This window comes from Lethenteron reissneri, chromosome 38 (genome assembly GCF_015708825.2).
Source record: "Lethenteron reissneri isolate LAM-NWPU_2019-01 chromosome 38, ASM1570882v1, whole genome shotgun sequence".
Classification (NCBI taxonomy): Eukaryota; Metazoa; Chordata; class Hyperoartia; order Petromyzontiformes; family Petromyzontidae; genus Lethenteron; species Lethenteron reissneri.
The window spans coordinates 2,019,377-2,044,878 of record NC_083816.1 but is presented as its reverse complement, the minus strand read 5'-3'; the positions used below and the strand labels follow the sequence as shown (position 1 = coordinate 2,044,878).

General features: G+C 45.6%; 1 protein-coding gene across 4 annotated transcripts in view; it reads left to right on the top strand.

Annotated features, from left to right (window-relative positions):
* KCND1 (potassium voltage-gated channel subfamily D member 1) overlaps positions 1 to 25,502 on the top strand; it is a 476,956-nt gene that overhangs the window by 430,292 nt on the left and 21,162 nt on the right. For 2 of the 4 annotated variants that reach the window (XM_061566913.1, XM_061566911.1), the window contains exons 3-4: positions 15,571 to 15,696; positions 16,666 to 16,761. In XM_061566913.1, the coding sequence (XP_061422897.1) occupies positions 15,571 to 15,696; positions 16,666 to 16,761 (222 nt within the window). The remainder of the gene's footprint in view (positions 1 to 15,570; positions 15,697 to 16,665; positions 16,762 to 25,502) is intronic. The other 2 variants (XM_061566914.1, XM_061566912.1) reach the window with 1 other exon arrangement.

Sequence of the window (25,502 nt, the reverse complement as noted above, 5' to 3'; positions counted from 1 at the left end):
TGTGCGCGCCCTACCCTAAAACAACCACCGCCATCAGCCCAAACTGCCCTCCTGACTCCCGCTCGCCCGGCAAAAATGTTGTTAAATGACGTACAATCACAAACGCCATGCTAATTAGAAAAGTTAACTCATTTTTATATTGTCTATATTAGACACATTATGGTCTGCTTATTCATTGAAAAAAAGTTTATTTTTAATTGTGAATTCTTCGGAGCCAGTGATGACAGATTACTTTCATGAGCCTAATGGTGTTAAGAAGGTTATAAAAATAGCATTTATGTTTGGTTCACAGGAACGTGATGTGAAATGCACATTCCGTCCAGAAAATTATTGCTCAGAGAACCTTCAAAGGTAATTTTATAGTTTCTCACCAATATGTATTTTTGTATTTCATAGGCTTGCTAATAAATACCATTCAGGTTGAAATTATATTTCTGAAAGCTAAAACGTTAAAGTTGCAGCCCTGCTATTGCACGTTTTACACCACTCCCAGCATAAGGGCCTCCACTAGAGGGAGTTCTATGCAGCTCCTCTCGAAGGTGAGTGGCCGATTCGCCAACCCAACGTCTTGTGTGAGTAGCTGTGAGTACCCACGCTAGATCCCATCAAACTCGACCTGCGTATCGACTAGAGCGTACCCTTAACTTTTCAGGGACTCCACTAATTACCACATTCGACTTACGACCTTTCAGAGATACAAACAAATCTGTTCGTATATCCAGTTGCCTGTTCGGACCGAGAGTAGCAATGGATGGCGCTGGTGGCTTTTACAGAAGATTATACCATTTTTAAAGCCATTCCCCCTATTTAGTGTACATGCCGTACAACATGTTTGGAATCGACAGGAGTAAGTTGAAAAAATCGACTATCCGAACAGACCTAACTCGTTTGTAAGTAGAGGAGTCCCTGTACTAAACCAGGTAAGGCCCATTGAGCTATGTAACTCTTTTTAAGAGGCGACCTGGCCACAAATGACAGCTCAACAAAGTGTCGTATCACGTGGAAATTTACACATCAGCCAAATACTCTGAACGCATGTTGTTGATTCTAAATGTGGAGGGGAAAACCGGAGGACCGGGAGAAAAATCCATGCGGCCACAGGGAGAACACGCAAACTCCAAATATAAAGGCATCATGGTCGAGATCGAACCCACGACCTCCTGCATAGCAGGCGAGGGAGATAACATCTTACCACCGTGGCGCCACCCATCTTAGTGGACAGAGGCAGGGAGATTTGAGAAACCTGCTCCCATTGTTTGAAGTGACGCGCCAGGAGATGGAACCGGCGACACCTGGATCGCATGTCTGGCGGTCGCTAGCCCATTGCATGTAGCAGCGTCCCCTATTTTATTTCGAGCAGAATATCAATAGTATTCTATCTTCTCTTTGAAATGCCCATGCGAATTTCTGACAGGTCTCATAAGGAGGCTTCTTGCTTAGGAATTTACATTAGGAAATCAAACACTGTAGAAGAAAGCACACGGTTTGGTGGCATATATTTCCTCGCCCCCGGTGGGAATTGATTTGGAAATTGCCACCACTATGGAAGAAAAAAAACGTTTAGGCAAAAAAATTCTAATCTGAGTCGGGCAGTAGTTGTTCGGCATTATTGTGGCTTTGCGGTCCCTGCCTATAAACCACTGTGGAGGTTTTTTTTTTATGGAATTTATATCACTGCTAGCGTGCTGGCAGTTATCCACTTTCAATTTCTTGATAGTCAGCAATGGGCCCAGGGAATTCCATTTAGCGGTGCAGTCGTGAGGACAGGGCTGGTGTTAGTTGAGGACACATCTTTGCCACAGTATTGCACCTGAAGGGTTCACGTGGGACGACAAAGTGTTGTGCACAGTGGCCCATAGCTCACACCTCTGGGCGTGCTACCCGCTAATGGCATAATTCCTGACTTACACGCGTAATTCCTCCTCAAGCGTTATGTCGACCAATGAGCTGAAGAGGTCCATAAAAAGGAGAGTCAAAAGGAAAGAAATAAAAAAATGAAACAAAGCCTGCTTATGGACAATGGTGGGTCATAAACGAAACACGCAAGCTGTTATAAGCTGATTAGGTGAATGGCAATTTGTACATTACGATATGTATAAAACCACTTTACTGCTGTCCGTATTTAAGATGAATGAACAGATGCTTGGCCTTTCTTTATTTGGAGCCTCATTTGAGCAATAAAAATGCTTGGCAGCAAGGCTTGGCACATTTTAAATTAAACTTTGCTGAATGGTACTTTTTTGTGTTCCCCAATGCAATCGCAATTAGATGTTACGCTTTTTTATAATGTTCCTCCGCAGATTTTAAAACTGTCTTGCTCTGCACTTTTTTTGCGATTGGAAAATCTCTTTAAAGTCTGATAAAACAACCGAGCAAAGCCTCTCGCGTGAAAGTGCAGTGCTCCCTCGTTATTCGTGGAGGATACGTTCCAGAGATTCTCGTGAATAGCTAATTTCGCGGATAATGATATTGGCCGATGAAAACCTATTGTTTTAATGAATTGCCTTAAATGAATACATAAATGATTAGATACATGAAAATGATCATAACACAAAATGAAATAAAAATTTGTTCAATTAAGCACAAAGTAAATAAATATTGAATAATAGTTCAGCGAACTTACCTTAAATTATGATGATGCTGTGCAGTTGTGTAAGCATCGCTTTGTCTCAGCACTTTCTCTCTCTCAATGCAGCTGGGTCGAGTTCCAGATGCAATCCGCTGATCGCCCAAATCACAAGTTCGCAAGATCGTTAATAATGAGGGAATACTTTAATGCTGTGTCTTAACACGCACCAAGTCATCCACGGCCGTGAATTCCACCTTTCTCGGTTCCATTTGGGCAACTGGACGAGTGCTTGGCCTGCTTGCCTCTGGAGCATGTTTAATCGCGTTCCATTGCTCCAATGATCACGGACTGCCAGGAATGGTGATGGGAGCCTTGCCATCCAAGTGCACCATCTGCCGGGGAAGTGGACACTTAAACACCATCGGACATGCTCAGCCTCTGCAAGGCATTGTTCGCACATTGCCACGCATAATACGGAACAGTTGCAGGCCCTGCCTTTTGCTTTCTGACGCCACTGTCGGTGGAAGGGTCTCCACTGGAGACAGCTTTACAGAGCCCCCGTCCAGAGGGTAATTACGCCTAAAGGTTGTGTGTGGTGGCGCAGAGTGTGGTTACTTCCGCCTCTTCCAAGATTCGTGGCGAGTGTGGAATGTGAAGTCGGCCAGTGTACCATCTAGAGGGGCGTTCTCTTGAGCTCCCTCGAGTGGAGTTTTTCCACCAGCAGTGGCCTGAGACTGCAGTTGCTGAGATGCACCTTCACCTGTCTGTCTGGGGGTAGAGACTCATCTGAAGAAGGAGAGAGGGGGAGGAGCGCCACCCTGATGACCAGTGAGATTGATCAATAGGAGCAACTTGTAAGGAATGAGGAGGGGGGGGGGGACACGGCGTTGGTGATGTGGGATAGACAAATGGCATCCCCTGAATAATGCCACTTGGCAGTGCCAAGATACCCATCTTAGGAGTTTACGGACGCAGACGCTCCGTGATGCTGCCGACGACGGTCGCTGGTGTGGGATTAGCCCGGTACACGGCCCGGGCTCCCGCCCCCCAACCCCACCACGACACACTGAGCCGCGCTCTATCTGATCATGGAATTCGGCACGTTAAATTTTAATTATTAGCCTATTACACCCGTAGATTACCTAATCTTGCTAAGTGTTAGGTCGAGCATTTAAAATCTTTGATAAATAGACACAGAGTTGAACGTTTTATTTTTAATTTTGTCCCGCAGTAGACGCGAGTGTTGACGTGTTTTGCATTTAGATTTTGTGTTCTCATTTTAATAGATTCCATATGCTGCCAAACCAAGCTGAGCCTAAATATAATTTAATGATTTTGTCAATTATGCTACCCACCTGTTAAGGGTGTGGAACAATGCAACACTTCCTCAATTAATATCAAATCATATGCTTTGGATTTAACCAAAACAAAACATCAAAGCGTGCATAAAATATTGACTTAAAGCTTTCGTGACTGCAGGAATTCATACTCTTTTGGGTCTTTCGGTAAATTCACGCCGAAAGAAAAATAATAATAATAATAATCACGACGTTTCGATCGCCAACACAAGCAATCACAACACAAGCAATCGTCTTCAGGTGAAAATACACAGCTGAGGCAGTTCGCCTGCTGTATTTTTCCACCTGAAGACAATTGCTTGTGTTGCGATCGAAACGTCGTGATTTATTTATATTTTTCCATCGACGTGACTTTACCGAAAGACCCAAAGAGCGTTCATATAATAATCTATTATTCTCATGGAATATTTTCTGCTTGTAATTGCACTGAGAGAGAGGAAGAGGAACGCGTGGATTGGAAAACGTACGCAGGTGAATGATGTCATAGAAAACAACTATAAAGAAAAGTGAGTGGGCCTCCATAAGTTGAATGTAGTCCCCCTTCTTCCCTTATCACCCCTTCCCTCCCCCCCCCCCATAAAAAAGCACATCAGGTCCGCGACGCAATTCCTTTGTGTGAAAGAGGCGATCGATGTACTACGCCCGTGGTTAAATTCCCCTGTCTTCTGTAGGCCGGTTGGCCGCGTCCCGTTTTTCAGTCACCTAAAGCGCCGGTTACAGGGCCTACCTTGTTGTTGTTTGATAAAATCCTTACTCTTTGGTTCTTTCGGTAAAGTCACGTAGGTATAACATAAAAAATAAATTAAATCACGACGTTATTTATTTTATTTTCATACCTACGTGACTTTACCGAAAGAACCAAAGAGTATGGATCCCTGCAGTCACGAAAACTTCAAATCTAGATTGATAAAATCCTTAACAACAACAAAAGTGAGTGGGGCTTGGGCAGGAAGCGTCACGACCAGAAGGGATGATGCACGACGATGGTCCGGAATGATACAGCAGTGGCAACCAAGCCACGGCAAGCACCCAAGTGGGTTACCGCTGCAGAGATGGAGCGATGAGATCAGTTGATGCGAAGGTGCTGGGTGGATATAATCTTTTTTTTTATCGCGGGGTCCGTGAGAGGTGGGCGGCTGCTCGGGGAGGCCTTCATCCAGCAGTGGATTGATCATGGCTGACAACGATTCATTGTATGTAGTGGGTTCACATCACTCCTGCGGCCACTGGAGATGCTCCGCCCGTGTGAATATAATAATAATAGTTTAATTTATAACGCGCGCAAATTTGCGGACGTAATGGCCGCAACTCGGAGGCGCGGAGCCGAGCTCAGAGTCGCTCGAAAGCGCGTGGTTATAGAGGTGAGTTTTTAAGTCTCTCTTGAAGGAGGCGATTGAGGTGATGCTGCGAATGTGCAGAGGGGTGACGGCGTTCCAGACTGTTGGGGCTGCCACCGAGAAGCGGCGCATAGACACGATGACCATCCTGGATCTTGGTATCAAGAGGAGGTCGTGAGTCGCGCTGCGCAGGCATCTGCCGTGTGCCGAGCTGCAAGTTGTCAATAATGAAGAAAGGTACGGCGGGCAGGCGGATATGAAGGCATTGTGGCAGAGGCAGGCGATCTTGTATGTGACCCTACTGGCGATGGGTAGCCAGTTGAGAGCGCGGAAACAGTCCACGGGAATGAATTTTTGTTATCCACGTTTTCATGCATAACAGGAGAAACGCGCTAAACGTATCCAGTTACCCGTGATTTGCTGCAGATAGAATTCGTTTTATAGAAGGGTTGAGGCCCCTAGTTTTATAAACACCACTCCGACGTGTGCTTGCTTATGTGGCCACTTGCCAAGGTCACGTGCAGTTGGGAGTCTCGAATGTCGCACAACGCACGCTGCATCTTTTCAAGGGCTCTCATAAGGGCGCCACGGTGGCGAGACGTTAACTACCTCGCCTGGTATACAGGAGGTGATGGGTTCGATCCGGACCATGGCGCCTATATAATTGGAGTTTGCATGTTCTCCCCGTGGTCACATGGCTTTTTCTCCGGGTCCTCCGGATTTTCCCTCCACATTTAGAAACACGCGTGTAGAGTATGTGGCAGCTATAAATGTCCAAATGACGAGCCACTTCGTTGAGCTGTCATTTGTGGCCAGGTGGCTTCTGAAAAATACCGATATAGCTCAGTGGGCCCTTACCTGGAAAATAAAAAAAATATTTTATTTTATTTTACGTTGCCAATGGAAAATCTCACACATTTCCAGAACGTGGCGATCATTACCAAATGCATGTAAGACCATGGCAATCCCAATGTCCTCGTATATTAAATGCCCAACAGAGCCACGTGTAAACGACGCAATGACAGCACCACCCCGACGCTGGCACCTGCTCAAGCTGCTCCTACACAGCGAGTGGCCAAGCCCACATCTCCCGCTGGCCGCTTACACGAATTGGCTCTGTTTGACGCGTAGGCTTTCACGACGAGCCCCACAAAAAAAAACCTTTTATTATGGACATTAGCTCTGTCCAAACGTGCAGCTTGTGTGCACCGTTGTGCCGTTACCTGACTCCTCCTTGCGCATGGGGAGGGTTTAGTTTCACGTGTATGTTTTTGGGTGATTTGTTTTCCTGTACTTTGCACTCCTATCATGTTTTTGTATTGTTTATTGTTGTAACGTTCTTACCCGCCCCTATTGAACATCTGTGAAAAAGAGCTTTACAGCCCATCGGATTCCTCCAGTATATATAAAATATCATGATTCTATATCCAGGTCTGATAATAGCAACAGCGCAGCCTCCAGGGGGAAGCTGACTGTGGATGTCTTCAATGCCTCTGCTGAATGTAAGAGTGGTTCACAACGGGTCACAGCGCTGTGGTTAGGCTCTCCGCAGTCGCATGCCACCGGGAGCTCGTCTCCGATTTTACGCTTGAGTAGATGTTTTGGCCACCTCCGCCGTGTTTGCAATTCCTTGACTGCACAAAGTTCACGCTCAGGCACGGAGTCGGTTTATGGTCAGGCGTAGAGCTTTAGTTTATGTTGCACATTGCAAGACCTCTATGTATGCGGCGTTTTGCAATGACCGAGTGTGGTGAGGAGGTGTACGGCATTCCCTCGTCATTCACGAACTTGGCTGTCCATGATGGTGGTCATCCACGGATCGCATCTGGAACTCGACATGACTGCAGAGAGAGAGAGTGATGAGTGAGAATGTGAGTCGAGAAAGTGATGGGATAAATTAATGAGATAATAGCGATTACACGCAACATCATCATAATTTAAATGTAAGTTCATTTATAAACTAATATTTAATACTTGAATTAGTATTTTTGTTATAACCAACGTTTTTTTATGTTATGGTAATGGTCATTAATTGAATACCTCATTCATATATTTATTTAAGGTAATTCATTAAATACATAGATGTTCGTGCGCCAACATCATTATTGTCTGCGAAATTTGCTCTTCACGAGCATCGCCGGAATGTGTTGCCAACGCTCTGCCTCACCGCAGAGCACGATGCGGTAGGCTACCTGTGAAGGAGGACGATGGCCATCCTCCAGAGCAGGACCCAACTCTCCTCCTCATACTTCTTGTGCCTTGCCTGCCGCTGTTCACGGCGGAATTGGGATAGGAAGCGCTTCACGGGAAGAGTTTTCCACGACTTTTTTTTTTTACAAAAACATTGCATTGTGTGATAGATTACCCTCCCATTGATGATACAGCGAAATCAAACCTCATGGCAAAAAGAGAATGTCCCATGGTGGAAGGATTTGACCCACCAATTTGTCTCTTCAGAAATTGAAAACGTGCAGAATTGTTCAAAAAGGTTGCTGCTATCAGATGAGATATTACAAATTACTCTTTTGCGTGTATTTTTTGCAGTCAATGCACACTGGCAGTATTAACCAGGGCGGCCACTAGATTTGCACCTCGAGCCTCTGCAACAAGCCGCTCGGGCGAGTCGCCACCCTCGCCCAAATGCTCCTCCTTAAATTTTCTGCTGGTAGTGCTCTGCGCTCAACATTCTGAGGTCAAAGCCACTTCTCTGAAAAAATAATGCCCTGGACTACTGACCATCGGGGGGGAAATTTAATTTGCTCACAGATGCCACTCGGTCCAACTGTCATGTTACATTTGTTAAGGCTCAATATATAGAAGTGTCTTTTAGGAGATAAATTGCACGTAGCTTTTCCAGCATGTGCAATTTACTTGGTTTGAGACAATATGCCCTTTGTAGACCGCAGAAAGCTGCAGCCACATCCTGCAAGCGTTCGCTCCGCTGACTTGGCTCTGTGACATCGGGAGTAGCCATCCATGCAGGCCACTCAAATGAGTTTCTCCAATATCTGTTCTGTTCAGTTTGTCACGCACGTTAGTCCTGTAAGGGACGAATGTTCGAAGTGGGAATTGAGCGAAATGAGGAGTCACGTTTTGCTCCACTGCCTTTCCATGAGAACACATTCTCACATTTTGCAGAACCTGTTGTATAGGAACAAACAAAAAAATCTATTCTTACCAAAACCTGACATGTGCTTGAACCTTGAGTGGGTAATGCAATTACAGAATCGGAGTACTTCTCTTTCCACTAATCCCACATTCCTCACCATTGTCAGGGTCTTTGAAAAACAGACATTTGTATTACAACCGTTATGGGTTAACTATAGAGATCCCAATTCGGGTCTGCAATGAGTAATAGATGCGGTAAAATTGGCATGGCATTGTCTCGTGTGCTGCACATTTCATAACATATAGAGGTACGAATGACTGGAAAATAATCATTATAATCATGTCAATATCTTATGATTATCAAAACATAAGGATAACTCTGCACCACCGTGCCACCTAATCTAGCAGAGGGCATTATGTGGATTCTCAGAGTTCATTACTTTTTATCCCATTTGCTGAGCAAACATCCAAAGCCTCCAACCACCGGGAACAACGAGAATGACTGAGGTTGCAATAGATGAGTGGTTAATACATTTCTAGAATTGAGCGAGGTTATCTGGCTGGCGCGGTTATCTGGACTTACCCACCTGAATATGAAATAGTTCTTGCTTTGTGTCTCCATCAGTAGCCGTGCGGCAGGAGGAGGGGGACAGGTTTTGAGAGATTGTGGAGATAGACAACGGTAGGGAATTCCAGAGTTGAGCAGTTCGAGCAAAGACGCAGCAATAGATGTTGTTGTTACCTGCAGTTGTAGTGAGTGGCGGAATGAGTGGGTGGGTGAGAGTGTGATTGTGACCTGCAGTGTGGTAGTTGAACACAGTACGGATGAGAGAAGATGGCCTGTCTGGAAGAACAGGTCTTCAACATGGATGGAGGAATCGGTGAGTGAAGTTCAGTTCATGGGAACATTAACCGTGGCAGTAGCGATAAAAATAGTGATGGTGCTATGCTATCTAAATATTTGCACCATTACCCTGTTTTCCACAGAACACATTTATTCAAGCTGTTAGTGGTACATTAGTGGAGGAAATTAGGTTATTTCACATTTGTAGCTACTAGTGTGTTTTGTGTGTGTTTGTGTGTGTGTGTGCTACCTGGTTTGTTGCTCTGCACGAAGCTTCAGGTCTTCTCGGCCACAGTCATTCCCTCCCTTCTCTACGCTTGCGAAAGTGGACCCCCCTAATGGAACATCTTCGCCGGTTATAAACATTTAGGCTGGCCTGCCTACGATGCATGCTGGGTTTAACCAGGCTGGATTGTGTGAGGAGCTCACAAATCCTTGAAAGATCTGGACAAAGTCCCATCAGTGAGCTCTTCCGGCAGGCAAGGCTGCATTGGCTGGGTCATGTAACCTGCATGCCCAGTCACCACATGCCTAAACAGCTTTTGTTCGGCCAGATAGAGGGGGTTAAACGGGCGCGGCACGGGCTAGAGAAGAGACGGAGTGATGTGGTACAGGAGGATGTGGAGCTGAGTGGACATTCCGATGACTGGTACCAGCAGTGTCAAGATCGGCCTTTGTGGACGAGGCTCGTGAAGGACGCTACTGGGCAGTTGGAGGCAGTCGCCCTCCAACAACAAAGGAGGGCGGAGGAGCGACGCTCACAACAACGAGTGGAGCGCTGGGTGGCTAAAGCACAGCAAGTTGGCACAGTAGGGGGCACAGGTGGTGCATCAGCCAGTCGTCTCAGTCAGTCAACCCGCTGCACCTGGGTCTGCCCCGTGACCAGCCAGCGGGCGTTTTACACTTCACGTGGCCTCAACGTGCACATAGCTTGACACAAGTGGTAAAAGGCGGTTGTTGTTGTGTGCCGGGAAAGGTCCTGACAATGATTATTCAACACTGCCTTGCCAGGCACGCTGACGAGAGGCTCGTGGTTTGAGGCCAGAGCGGTCCTGCACACATGTCATATGTTCTGTCCTGCTACAGCAGAGGTGTAGGGAATCTCTTCTTTATTGACTTGGTTAAGGTCTATGGTACTATCAATAGACCAGGCTCTGGGTTGTTGTTTGTGCTTTCAGGGTCCCCGACTCTGCTCACAATCATTAAGAACCTTCATGACGGTGGGCAGGCCTAGGTAAAGCTGTGTGGCTGGGAGTCGGAGCCATTCCCTATTCACCTTTGAGTGCAATAGGGATGACCTCTGGCTCCAACATTATTTCACATCTTTTCAACCACATAGTTCGAGAAGCTTTCCATGGCTGTACCAGATTCATTTCTATCTGCTACAGATACAATGGGAGGCTGATCGATGCCCGGTTGCGGTCGAGGGATGGCTCCCTATTGATAACCATATTATGTAATTGCTGCTCACTCTGACATGAAGTCTGCTGCTGAATCTGGAGTGTGCCACTAACCAAAACTATGCACCTGCCTGAGTATGTTGTATCAACAAACACCCCACCCCTCCACTCCCCATGAATTGCTGATGGGGCAGTTGTGAAGATATTGGAGAAGTTCAACAGAGATCTCACTCCGAATCGGTGGATCATCATCTTTTCATCAGCTGCGTAATGCTGTGTGGACACCTGGTCTGTTACTCTATGCTCACGAAACATGGACCCCCTCGAAAGCAACATCACTGCTGGCTTGAAACATCAGGCTGGCCTGCCTAGAATCCATCCTGGGTTTAACGTCACCACGAGGGAGACAAAGATGGCCAGGATTGGTGCTGGCCACCCACCCCCTCATGTGCCATGCTGGCCTTCATAGGTGTTCTCTCAGAGCACTTGCCCCAACCATCTGTGAAGGCTGTAAGGCAGATATTTGTCTTAGTATACGAGTGTGTGAAGATGTGTCTTCTTCCTCTTCTACATGGGATTCCTCTGGGTTATCCGGTTCCCTCTTGTAACTAGAAAAGACAATATGACTTGGCATTTGCCATACATACCAAGAATCCAAAGTGACCTTCAAATTACTCATTTGGCATCATGCAGAGCAACATTTCCCCCCGGCAGGACCCGCCTGAAAAAGAGTCTTGAGGCTTTCCTGAATAAATAAGTTTGACAAAAAAAGTGGCTGGATTTCTAACCATAGCAATTAACATCTGTAGCACTACCAATTAAGGTCTTCACCTGTGTCTGCTGTGCCTGAAGCGATGCCTGGTGCAATGCGTCATCGCTGTAACGGGGCAGACAGCCATCGGTGGCTCTGCTACTCCCTCTTGCGTTGCTGCAGCCTCAGTAATTAGCACTTTCCGCCACGTGCGTTTCTCCTGCACGCGTGGAGTATCTGGGGCATAACCCAGGAAGGGCAGCAGTGCGTGCGTCATCGTGACCTACTGCTTCAGTGCGTGTCAAGGTTCCCTTAGTTCGTATAGATTTTATTGGAAGCAGAAATCTATAATATTCAGCACCCTGTGACCTCTTGCATTAAAACAAAATGCTACATATTTCAGGCTGCAGTCCTGTGCAATTGCTTGCTTACGTCAATGCTGATGGAGCTGCTTCGACTCGGGGGAGCTCTAGAGAGCCCCCTCCGGAGGGTATTTGGCCTTCTCTTCCATGCCGGCCAGATATCTTGAAACAAGACGAGAGTTACCCACACATTATCAAACCACCACCACCCCGACCTGCCAATCGACTAACCGTGGTGAACCCACGTAACGGATACTGGTGGTCGGAGAGAATTGGGGTGTGAAATTTGAAAAATCTAAATAGATTCGAACAGCCTCACTTGTAGAACAATAATAATAACCTCTATTTTATAAAAGCGTCTTTCATATTGTAGTATCTCAAAGTGCTGTACGTAAAAAAATACATTCCTGCGGAGGGAGCTGGTAGGAACGTTGGGTTGCTCGGTCAATGGCCAGGGTCAACGGCGGCGTGGTGTATTCCGCAAATATGCCCGACTGTGAGGGCGGGCACAAGCCGGCGTGAGTAGGTTAAATGTTGAGTTTTATAAGGGCACCACGGGGTGACCAGCCCCTCCCCACCCAGCCCCTCCCCACCCAGCCCCTCCCCACCCTCCCCTTCCCACCCAGCCCCACCCTCCCCACCCAGCCCATTCCCACCTTCCCCTCCCCACCCAGCCCCTCCCTGCACGATGGACGGACACAATAATCCCCTGTGGGCTGGTGGAACCAGTGGGTTCCTACCAGTATAAAGCTACACTCACTAGTATAGGTACAATCTCAGGCAGTGTTCTTCATTGCAAGGCCTTCAGGCCACTGGCGGCCCCTGGTGGCCTTTAGGGTCCCCCCGAGTGAAAATACCGCCCATCGTCATCGTGCTGCTGTCAAACCCCAATGGTTTCAAATGTGTGGCGGGCCTCGCGCTGATGATGTCTTATCGGCAAAAGTCGGCCCCCTTTGAAAATTAGTAAAGAACACTGATCTAAGTGAAATAGAAAGCTGATGTAACAATATCAATGACGACACTCGAGATTCCAATTAAATGAAGAACTATGATAAAAGCGAACAATAGTAATCATAATAATCAAAATAATAACAAGGCAGTGACATCTGTATTTGCAAGTCTAGTGTGGCGACTGTTACCCCACGACAACATCCCCGTGGACTGAAGGTATGTTTAGTATTGCTGTATCGCACGTGGTGGATTGCAACTGCGTTCAAACAGTAGACCTAGGCAGTGCAAATTAATTGAGAGTGTTAACCCTTTGCGGATTAATCATTTATTTAAATCGCAATTTTTCGTCTCTCAACCGTGCGTGAATAACGTTTGCGTGTTTCTGCGGCTTGCCTCACAAACGCCGGCCGGCGTACTGCGCGCGCGGACGTGTCACTCACGATCTCACGCCGTTTTTGTAATCCCGCTTGGGGATTCTGAAATGCTGCGTTACAAGCGGCGTTGGCGTGGACGGTCCCCGGTCCCACTTTTCAGTATGTAATTACAACCAGCATCATCAGGCGGACAGCCTGATGATGCTGGTTGTAATTACTGGTGAAACGTCACGGTACATGAATTGTAAATGTTGTGGGTTTACTCTCCAACACACCGGTGTGCTGAACTAGTAACGAATTGGCATGTTTTGTTAACGTGCTTGGGGTGCTGGCGGGTTTAACGACACATCTACATTTACGCGATCTAACCCAAAAACGTCTCTTATGGATAATATTGGTCGCGAAAGCCTACTCGGTGTCAAACTTCCAGAGAGAAGATCTACGCTCTGCGTTTGGGTGCACAAGAGCTTCACAGCTCATCAGATTCCTCCGGCCCTAAGTAAAGATTCTGGTTCTGTATAGGGGGTCCCCACTTGGCTGAGGCAGCGAGCCCAAGACCCAATACGTAGGTGAGAACCCATTTGTGGTCTCATCGCGCCCAATGGGAATTTTCTCTGATTTTCTGTTACCCTCTTAATGGTCACAGGCACGTTGTACCGGGTCTCGTGTTTTCTTGCAATATTAAAAAAAAATCTGATTCTGATGCTGTACGCAGGTAACCGGCTCATGCCGGTACTTGTTTGTGATACCTGTGGTTTACAAAAAGCTTCCAAATGCAATACTCTGCTGCGGAGTGAAATTCGCATAGTCCTGTGCGTGCGCAGAGAGTGTTACGTGCAGTATGTGGTTAGATTAATGCAAGTCAGAAATGACGTGCAATTATCCATTGTGTTTATAATGGTCACATGCCAAATTAGATCACGATGTTTTTGCAGTGAATCAATTTATTCCTGTAATGATAATAATTATTTTATTTTATGTAGCGGGGGGTTCATGAAAATTGCGTCTCAAAATGCTGAACATTGCGCACCGCATATTAGCATCAGAATAGGGGCGAGAACGCGACCGAGACACAAGAACACGAGGAAGATCAAGGGAAGGAGGGGGGACATGACACGGACGAGGCAGGGCATCAGTAAGCAACGTTGACCGTTAATGAGTATCAATAACATGAACATAACCCTTCTTAGTAATGCTAAAACGTACACATTTAAGTGGTCTGTGCATGAACTTGATATGTGCCTTGGTAGGAAAAAATGCAACTAAAAAAAAGCAAGTATGAGTCACGTTGTGGTAACATTCTTAGGTTGTGTGTGTGGAGGAATGGTGGCGTCGTGGTGAGCGCACTGCACGATGAATCGAGCCAAACAAACTGGCGGCCTTCGTTGATGCTGCTGCTAGGTGGGCGGGATGGGGGGGTGATGGATTTTTAGAACGAAGGCCATTGTTTAATTGGGTGCTGGGAGATTGACGCAGCAACCTCCTGATTAAGAGTCCAGTACGATAACGCTAACTCTACCGCAACATGCACTGCCATAGATTAATATTGCTTTGATATTAAAACAAAACCATGCCCCATTTTTGTGCTTTGCATTTTCCGTTCAGTGAGGTCGACCGTGCGTGGATGAATACAAATGCGTGTTGGCTTTGCAAGAGTGGAATGGGAAATAGAATTCGTTCTCAAATAAAATACTTACAAGTAAATGTTTGAATTTAAAGAACAAAAAAAACATGGATTATGATTCTGTGGACGAACATGTTGCGGTGAATGTGGCACGCAAACTGCCATCGCCACCACTTGGCATTGCACGTCAAACCAAGAAGGACGCGTGTCTTATTGAGGTGTCTTATTTTTGCTCGTAATGTTCGCCGTTGCTTTTTTACGGGTCGTGGAAATGCCGCGGCAACCACGGGCAAAATACACCGCGTGTCATAAAAGGTGCATAAAGTGAATGACAACGAAATAAATCACCAGCAGCAACCACCGAGCTGGAACCGGTGCCACGTGCGCTGATCTCCACACATCAAAAGCGGTGCAGCTGGAAGTATCAACATTGCAGTAGTGAACGTGCTTTTAATCTGACGTAACGAGGTAATTGTTGTCATTTTAACTGTTCACTTTATTTTACATTTCATTTGTATTCAAATTGAGCACCACGCGGTCACGAGCGTCGTGATGTCACAGTCGTCATATTGAAAAATAGAGTAATGAGGTCTTTGTAATTCTCACGTGACGTATGTTCGCAGCATTTACCTCTCTCAAGTGCAATCCTCAGTGTGTCTTTGTTGTACGTACGTGTGTGTATACAATCTATACAATGTGTAATCAGCCGGGGGGGGGGTGAGGGGGTGGAAACCAGAGAGAGGGGTAAGTTTTTGTCTTATGTTATCGTTGATATGTGCCGGACAGAATGTTCAGTAAAGTTTCTCGTGGTATCCGCAGCTAAAAGGTTAATCATGCTGATCATTTGTCTTGTGCCCATTTCCCTTCCACCCACCGCCTGTCCCCTGTGCAGAAAGCAAGATTGGCCCGGATCCGCGTGGCGAAGAGTGGGAGCTCGCACGCCTACCTTCAGAGCAAAAAGAACGGCAAATTAATGGATGCCATTGAGCAAGTACGCCAAGAATTATCAAACAATGCGGTACAACGCCAACCACACCACGCACACCAAATGCCATCACACACGCACGCGCACGCGTGGCTGTTGAGATGCGCCGCCATCTGTGCTCCGTATAAATGTGTCTTGAAGGTGCCATGAACGGGATGAAAAGGGGAGACGTGGTGGATTGTTTAACCACTTCCCAGTTCTGAGAGGTCTGAAAGTTGCAGGAGGGTTTGGGGTCCAGCCACACCGCTGAATCTGGGATCGGTGCAAACGGTTCAGCGTTTATTCTTTTCAAAGAGGCGTAGCGCCGTTGTTTTGTAAAGATATTGTACTCACCGCAGAGAACTGTTGCGATACGAGCACACTCTACAATAACTGGCGCCGGACTGTGCCGCACGCCCTCCCACATGGCCTTGTGGGTGCCTCGGTACGTCTTCCGACCTGACGACGTTCCTTATACGTCTTCGGAATGGGAAAGAATGAAAAGGTTTCACTTTGGTCAAATGCATGTGCCAAATTTTCACCTACCCCAAACTTCATTCATTTCACCCTGCCGCTTCTCAATTTGTAAGCAAATAACTCCTTAATTGCGAAAGAGAACAACGTCAGGATATTCACGCAATACGGTATTTTGTTTGTTGTAGACATTGAGCCACGTCGATATGTTAACAGGTGCTTTTCAGGACGAAAAGCCAAGCAGCAAAAAAAGTCAAGCGGCAGTGTGTTAAAGCATAATCAGTGTCATTTTTTCTCCCACACAAAGCTGCTGGTGTAATTTAGCCGTGGCAATCTAATTACAGCGAGCGGCGCGTGGGTGCGACGTGCGAAGCAATGGGGGAGCGATGGGACGGGTTGTGGAAATCCATACATTGTTTAATTAAGCCTGTTTTAACGGGCTGCCCTAAACCAAGTGGGCTGGTCGGGCGCGGTGGCGGTGGGCCGGGGGGGCCTCGGGGTGTGTCGTTATTAAAGTGATGACTGCACACGCGCTCTTGGCTATTGCAGAGTTCTTGTGATGAAGGTCAAGCGCTCGTGGTCAAATCCCCGTCGTCCTTCGAGATGCAGCATCACCATCTGCTGCACTGCCTCGAGAAGACCACGGTAAGCGGAGGGGGTAGGGACATTGTTTACGCTATCCGACGAGGCTTCATATGTTCCGTCGCATGAGCTTGTTTGTGACCCCCACCTGAACCAAAACGCCACTTTGCTAATTGCATCTGAAGCTATACATGATCTCCCCTAGGGTGGCTCGGCCCAAAATGAGTACTTGGCGCAGTGTGTGAACATCAACCAGTGTGGAAACAATGGTGGCCGGGCATGGTTCTGGCCTCATCCTCGTAACCCGCCGTGACATCTTCAATATATGCTCACTCACATCTATGTTTCTGACATGTCATATTTGTCTGTGTACGTGTACATAGATTACTGTGTGCCACATTAACTAATATGATGTGCTTTGTTGCATTTTCATCCACCCGATTATAGCACTTAATCCACTAATCTTTTATTTCCAGGAGAGGCTGCACCTTTACTGCGGCACGCATTCATTATCGTACAAGAGGTGTACGCTTTTCTCATGATGAGTGCATGAAAGTGTGACATCTTATCCAACGCAACACATGCACCCAACTGTCATCCCGCAACCCTCGTTTGGTCCCAGCTCCCTCCCATGGATATGTGCGTATGTGTCCGTCAGCTGTGCGTGCACCAGACCCCCCACTCGTCCTCTTCACATGAGCGCAGTATCACCGCCAGGGCACGCAATACTCAACAAACACGCCGCCTATCAGCCAGCAGCAGGCAGCGATGACTCGGCCACGATCTGCGGGGGAAAGGGCCATTGTGACCGACGTCCCATTGCCTCTGAACAACCACGCACAATCCTCATTGCCAGCGCTTTTGCTGCGAGGACAAATTGGCATGCTGTGTTGTATCGAGCGGGTGTCTGACGTGTGTTTCCCCAGTGCCGTTTGTTCATTGTCCACCTGTGGTGAGCACTCATTGTCAATGCTACCCAACCCAACCCTCCCTACCCCCCAGTTGTTGTAGGCAGGCGTAAGCGCATTGTGCGTAGCACTTGGCCGCTGTAGCCACTAAAGATTGGCACTTTCGCTTTTCCGTGTTGATCAGAGCACAGTGTCAGCCTAATTCCCTCGTGTCACGCTTGTTAACCACTCTTCTCAGACTGCACAACTTTCTATTTTTTAAACACATTCTCGAGGAGGACAAATCGGAACAACCGTGGCAGATATGAGGGCCCAAGGCAGGGATTGTCTCGCTTGTGTCGCTAATTAGCAGCTGGTGAAGTCTGTTTTGGAATGCAGAGGTGATATAATGCATTAGACAGCAATAGGAGCTTTCCATATTTAATAATAATAATAATAAGGATTAGATAACCCCTCCCCATAGACCCCTCTGCTGGAGACCCATCGTTGCACAAGACAAGGCCAGGATAAGCCTTAGACGTAATTGGCACTAGTACCTGTCTTCATAGTCGAAATTTGCTAATGCACAGTTCAACAGATCCTCCTTCTGAACAAATAGCACGCAACATAACTAATCGACTGCATTATACGAATGCAGTTTTACATTAGCGGTGCAAGTTTGAGGTCGCTAGGTAGCTCAAACAGCTAAGCCAGAACAGTTGTATACTTGTAAATGTTTGAGTCCACAATTGCCACCACTGGTAACACGGCTTGTGGAGCGAAACGTCGGACATTATTCCACGCAATGCGCAGCGCAACTCAAAAGCATACCCGAGGGATGTACAGCCCCACCGTAAATCCTACTTGAACTAAAACTAAACTATGAACTTCTCTTAATTTTACCAGACAAGGCCCACTGAGCTATTTAGCTCGTTTTCAGAAACGACATGGCCACGAATGACAGCTCAACAAAGCGGCTAACCGTGTGGAAATGTATAGCAGTAGCCAAATAATCTATGCGCATGTTTATAAATGTGGAGGGAAAAAACGGAGGACTCGGAGAAAAATCCACTTGATCACGGGGAGAACGACACGCAAACTCCAGATATACAGCAGGTGTCAGGAATCCGCATTGAACTCACGACCTCCTGCATACCAGGCGAGAGAGTTAACATCTTGCCAACGCGGTGCCCTCTACTTAGTAGCAGTGGTGGTGTGAAAGCTTTACGTTTGGCAGAAAACTACATCATAGAGCAGGCACTGAGTGGCAAGATTCTAAGTTCAAGACGGGCCATTGAATGAGTGGGTACAGGCAGATTACACACCTCTCATTTTTCAGTATGTGTCTTTGCTGTCATTAAGGTATCCTGTGTGGATTTTTTGTTATTCTTTAACTGGACAAAACACAAACAACAGACCAGAATGGTCTCTTCATGAGTTTAGGCTGCAATAAATGCCAATTGACCCAACATTTGCGAAATTTTCCCTTTACGTTCCAGATTTTTTATTTGGTTAGGGCCATAAGGAATGGCGTATACCATGCATTATGATCCTGTGTTTTGAAGATAAAATAAAACCATCCAGTTTAAGGTAAATCCATCTTAAATAAAACCATGGTTTTTGGGCACACTCACATTTAAGTGTGGTCAGACTAAAGTCGTTGCTACAGTGCATAGCAGCTATTCCACTTCTGAGGGCCTCGGATATCAAAGCTGAGTCTGAGGCCCTGCAGTCGAGTGCCAGCAACATCCCACCGCTTCGCTTCCGAGCAGGAAGGCCACCTCTGCTGCAGTTTATCTTGCATGCATTTCAGTAAACATCACATTTCCCACAGAGTAAGACGAATGTGCCAATAAATGCACGATCCACATTCATTGAGGTACATTAAATGTGAACTTTTCCGTGTAAAAAATAGTACGCTTAAGTAGTTGAAAGTTAATGGGAATTTTATTAACTTATAGAATTATATAGGTGGTATGACAGTTTTCTAAATATTCTTGCAACTCTCCTTTTTTGCTTAAAAGTTTCCATTTGAATCGAATGTTTTTTCTCCTCTCTCTTGCCATTTTTATATTTATTTACACACTTACGCACGAAGCCTATCGCTTCAAAACATTAGGCCTCCCTTCGATATTTGGCCCAAAGGCCCCTTTGGCACACGAGAAGCACGCGCGGTCTGGTGCAGCTGCGCCGCTCCAGGTACTGCCGGCGTCTTCTGAGAAATGTCACCATATTCCACCACCACCACCACCGTTTCCTCAGGATTAGAGTCTGCGTTGCATTGAGATCACATTGGATTAGGGAAAAGCGTGTGCTCTCTCACGATGCATATTGAAAAGGTGGCATTGTCCCTTCAGCGAGTCGAGGTATTAATATCTTTCCTGCCCAAAGTTATTTTTCCCTTCAATGTTTTCTTCAAGAATTACAGATGGAGAATGTCCGAAATCTATGGATATTTATAATGCCCCTTATACTTTATTATAAGACTTTATTAAAATGAATGCCTACGAAGTCACATTCACAGCTACAATTAAAGTGTGTTCTCTGGGCATTATCTAGCATAAGCTTCATGTAACATACATTTTCTTTTTATTTCCCCTATAGACAACGCGTATAATGCCCATCGCAGCACAAGCCCAATACGTGTGCAGAACACGCGTGGCTGTACTCAAACGCAGTGAGCACCAAAAAGTGCTAACCGGTGTAATTCATCCGCGAACCTTTGCTAAATATTCAACGGCTCCAATTGCACACGACCAAAAGTCTCGCACACATTTTAGAGTGTGCAATCGAGCCATTTTCAAACACTTTTAAAGGGCCTCACGAATGCAGGCAAAGAGAGAGGGGGGGGCCTCTGTGTGAGTATCTTGATGCTGGCGCCTTGGGACAAAACTTGTCACGCTTCTACCCCTCACTTTTTGAAGTGTTGTGGCTTCTGGACTTTTGAGGCCAGTTCACAGATGTGGAGTCGGAGTTATTTACTTTGAATCTGATGCCCGTAGATGTAAATTCGATCGCGCGACATCTGAAGCTGTGCACTGCGGCACAAGTGGCACGCAAATAATTTGGAAACGTAACACCGAATGATACACCGACGCACCATCATGCCTACGGTTTTGCTTTTCGTACGTCTTAACATGTGAAATTGTTTACTGTCACGTGTACTATGGGTATGATGTAACTAACAGCATTCACATGTTTGCCCTTTCAAAGTAATGTTGATCATTTCCGCACCAACAATGTGTAACGGTGTTCCAAGCTTTTAACAAGTTAAAGTGGCTAATGGTTGTGCGTGTGTTGCATCTGAGTATGTGTGTCTATGTTTGTTTTGTCTTAATCTCCTCTGTGGTCATGTTATAGAGCTCCACAATCATGTTCCCCGTTTGTTTTTGGTTTGTTTAGTGCCTGTCATCTTATCTGAATGTTTTCTTTATTCATATCATATTCCTGAATGGTATCTTTTCAAGCTATATATCATGGACGTGTAATTACAGGAATGCGGACTGTTTGCATGATTATAATGCACAGGTTGCTTTGCGAAGGCTCGTGAATTTATGTCCATCCAAAGACTTGCATTAACGTAACCGGTTTTTTTTATGGATAATGCACAATACATTCCGAGTATATCCTTAACAATGTGGCAGAATTTGGTCAAAGTATTTACATCACAGAGTAGTGATCCATTATCGGACACTCCAGAGGAAAAAGGATGTACTCAGTAGCTATTGTGTATTTCTGTATGTGGTGATTGCTGTATCTTCAAAATAATGAAAAGCTAATGTACAACGCTTCAACCTTCTACCATCAAAAGAGAACAGAATGCGATTTGATGTCATTGCGTCGATATTTAACGCATTTATAAACACCCACAAGAAGTCGCATCAACTAAACTAGATGGCGTCGGCCCATGCCAGATCACCCACATAGAAAGTCTACGTCGAGTTAAATAACTGATAAATGATTGCAAAAAGGTTCAGCGGCAGAGCTCATGATTCTTTTGTTCGTAAGCTTTCTCGTGTGAAAATGCACTGAAACCCATTGGTAGACAATTTACCCTTCCCCATGTGTGAATGGTTATTCGGGCTGAAGTGGCCGGCCTCTGTAAGAGCTGACACGTGGCGTATGGCCTCCATTGTGTGTGACTAAAAGCCGGCACAATCGGAGAGAAAAGGAAGGCAGTGATACTGGAATTCGGAGGGAAAACTGACTTGAAATGACCCAGATATAAGATGCTGCAGATGTGTAAACCTTCTCCAAAGATGCAAGTAACCAGTCTACTTACCCACGACAGTGTATGACTGAAGGATAGTGCCCGACTGGTACATTATTCCTATAACCAACATCTTAGCATTTTTATTTTACGATTTATCTTAGCCATTGATGACTTGCCTCTTTAATTGCACACATCGCAATTCAACGAAAAACTACTTCCAATTCATGAAAATAAGTGTGCTATTATGGGGAATTGTGGGTAATACAATGAATAAATAATCAGGCAACAGTCCATATCGCCATGCTAAATACACATTTTATTAGGCCTTTGACCTATGAGTTCTTTGGACAAATGTTTTTCCAACAGTGCTTGTTCAAGCAGGCAAATTTTGAAATTGGCTCTGACTTTCTAAGTCTCACCAGCACCCAGGCCTGTTAAATAAATACTGTTGGGTTGTCAGATGTTATTGGAAAAAGCTATCCCTGCAAACATGGATGTCTGTGCTGCACTAAATTATAATACGGCAGCAAATATCACCTGGCGATTAGCATTCTCTTGCATAGCCCTTGGCGGTTAAATCCTCAAAGTCGCTTAATAATCAGAGCAATTAATTATCAAAGTGTGCTGTCTACCGAAAACTGGACGTGCTATTTACAAGAGTCTGTCATCATCGCAATCTGGGGTTTTGCCTACGCTCGTGCAAATTTTAAAATCATTCTGGATAAAAAAAAATGTCGAAGAAGAGAATAGAAAGTCACCTTCGCTGTATGATTTTCTTAGGTTTTTTCGGTAAAGTCACGTAGGTAAAAATTTTAAATTTATAAAAGTAAAATAAAAATAAAATAATCACGACGTTTCGGAGGCAACACAAGCTTCTGTATGAACCTGAAAAACCATGACGGATATCTCAGCGATGTATCCGGCACACATGATCACAACCATTTGGTGTCTCCTTGCAGCCTCTGATGCCACCGGTTCATTTAGCTTTTGCTAATTTGAGAAGCATATTATTTACACTGAACTAAAATATGATTGGCTTGATACAGGAGTTGCCATGGCTTCATTGTACTATATGCAACTAGTTTTGTCCACTTGAATTGATATGCATTAAAGATCCACTGGGCACAACTCCTCCAAGTCTTGATATTGTCCAATTCTTCGGAAACTCTGCATGATTATAAATAGTCTGTTTGGTAGCTGACAAGTTGAACACAAATACAGAAGTAGCCACCGGCGCTCTGAATTTCAAGAGGGTACAATTTTCAATGTGTGAGAAAAACAAAAGCACGATTACAGCTGAGAGGCACGAAAAGGCAGCATGGATATGAGGACAGAGAGAGAGATAGACAGCCCGATTTATTTTTGATCAGCAAAATGTTTCGTGGGCATATCACCAACCTTGTTTACCCGTCATTCAATGAGCGATATAATAAATAAATAAAACTGACAGCAAATAGTTGAAGCCCTGTACATTGTGCTATGTTTACATGAAGTATGTTTTGTTTTATTTATTTATTTATTTATGAATACCAGTTTTTTTTGTGTGACTAATTTCGGAGTTGATAGATGCACACGTGTGCTGTATCTTTTGTGGTGCTCCCGAAGTTCGCTGATCCGTTATAACAACAAGTAGCCCGTCGACATATTGTTTTTCTCGGTAAAATCGGGTGGCAGTGTTCCTTAGCCTGACCCCTGACCCTTGCAGAGCACCACAAGAGCTGCGGATCACAACTGTGCAATTATGGATCGGATAATATTTTGTCATGTGACGATGATGTTTGTGGTTTCAAAGTGAGTCGAATATAGTTGGATTTGAGTTGGTCATCGCGGAGTCCCAGAGTGTGCTGACGTAGGGAACCCGCCACATGGACAATTTGCTTTTGCTGCTGTTTATTTGCTTGACCGACTCACTCTGTCTGTAAATGTCTCTGCCTATAAGTAACATGACTTCCTGCGTGCTATAGAAGCAGACAGCACCACTCCAGGACTTGCCTTTGCTCCGCTGACCGTTTTGCTGCTCATCACCGATGCTGGCTTTTTCCAGCTTCGCTGATGAGCAGAAAGACTGTTGAGGTGAAGCAAATCCATGGCGTGTATTGTACGCCGCATCTGCGCTTACCTTCATCTCTCGACGCATTGATAGCATCATGTCCCTCTTCCTATATACTATAGAAATGTACTGTTCCATTCTGCGTACTTTGCAGTGGCTCAAGTACATTTATTCAGAATATTCTTTGTGCAAATGGGACCAAAGAATGCATTTACATTTCAGGGAAAGGATTTTCAAGAGCCCCCTTACGTAGGAAGCTTCCAGATTCCAGACAAGAGTGCTGTCTAAGATTTCGAAACTCCACACTATGTTATTGGACACGGACATCACTCATCCCAAATTAAAGTCACAGCAAAGGATCTACATGCTCGAACGAGCGAGGGCAGTTTTCATCACCAATGAGGAAGTAATTTTCCCAGCATTTGGATGGAATTGAGCCCAAGAAAACTGCCACAGGTTATAATGTGGTAATAATGCTGAAGATGAGTTATGCTGTAAAATTGGCATTTTACCACCCTGGGTAATTATTTGCCAGGGTGGCCCATTTTTGTGGCAGTTTCACACCTAAAACTTGTTGAAAATCACCTCTAAAGTTAAATGATTCAACAATCAAAACGTAGCATGGCTTTTTTACCTATGTTTTTCTAAAGTCTTAATTGCACGAAGAACAATAATGGTCTGTTGCTTCTCGCATAGTAACATAAGCTCTGCTAACCTCATATGTCTAACTATTTTAAGTTATAAAATAGACCGTACTAAGCATATCCAATAAGCCATTTGCTTTCATAGCTATCAACAAAGCTGTATCCTGCTCACGTATAAGTCTTCTCCTACCTACCTCCTTGCCTGTCAAAACAACCATTTCTGATGCTCAATCCACTCACCTGCCCCATCGCATGTGTCTTATTTCATAGTAAAAGTGTGCAGATGGTATATCGTTAACTGTGCGAGCAGCAAAGCAAATTGGTATTTTTTTTTAAAGAGAGAGAAATGTGTGTTAACTCAAACAAGCCACGATCGAGTGCTGCTCATAGCCTGGGCGGTTTCGTCAGCGATTCTCTGGGACACGAAAGACCAAAATGATAAATTAATTACAAGGAGAGTGAGATGCACGGTTACTTGGTGGAGAGAGACCTCGGTCGTTAGATCTTCACAAACAAATGCACGTGCGTGACCTGTAAACGTATCGTGACAAACGAGTCTGAGTGTTGGAGCGTCATCTCCGAGCGGTAGTGTGTACAGGGACCCCATTGCACACACACACGCACAGGGGGAGAGAGAGAGAGAGGGAGGTGCAAATTGAGCGGTTTTTCAACTCGGCTTGGAATTTATTTAGCGCTCATCCGCGGCGCGGGGTTCTTTTTTTTTCTCGCACGAGTGTGAGCAAAAGTGGCCGTTCACCTTCACTCCATCTCCTGTCAAAAGGGGACACGAGGTGTCGGGGCGCGGGTAAAGTGTCGTCCAACTAAACCCCAACGACCAACGCGGCCCGTCGAAGGTCATCGTCCGGCAGCGGTTTTGACAGCGGGGCCCGTCCATCTTTATGTGTCACGGATTGCATCGTGCGGGGTGGCTGTGAAATGCATCATCCTGTGTGAAAGAATTATAATTGGACGGCAGTTTGATCTGATGTTTTAACCATTCCAGGACACAC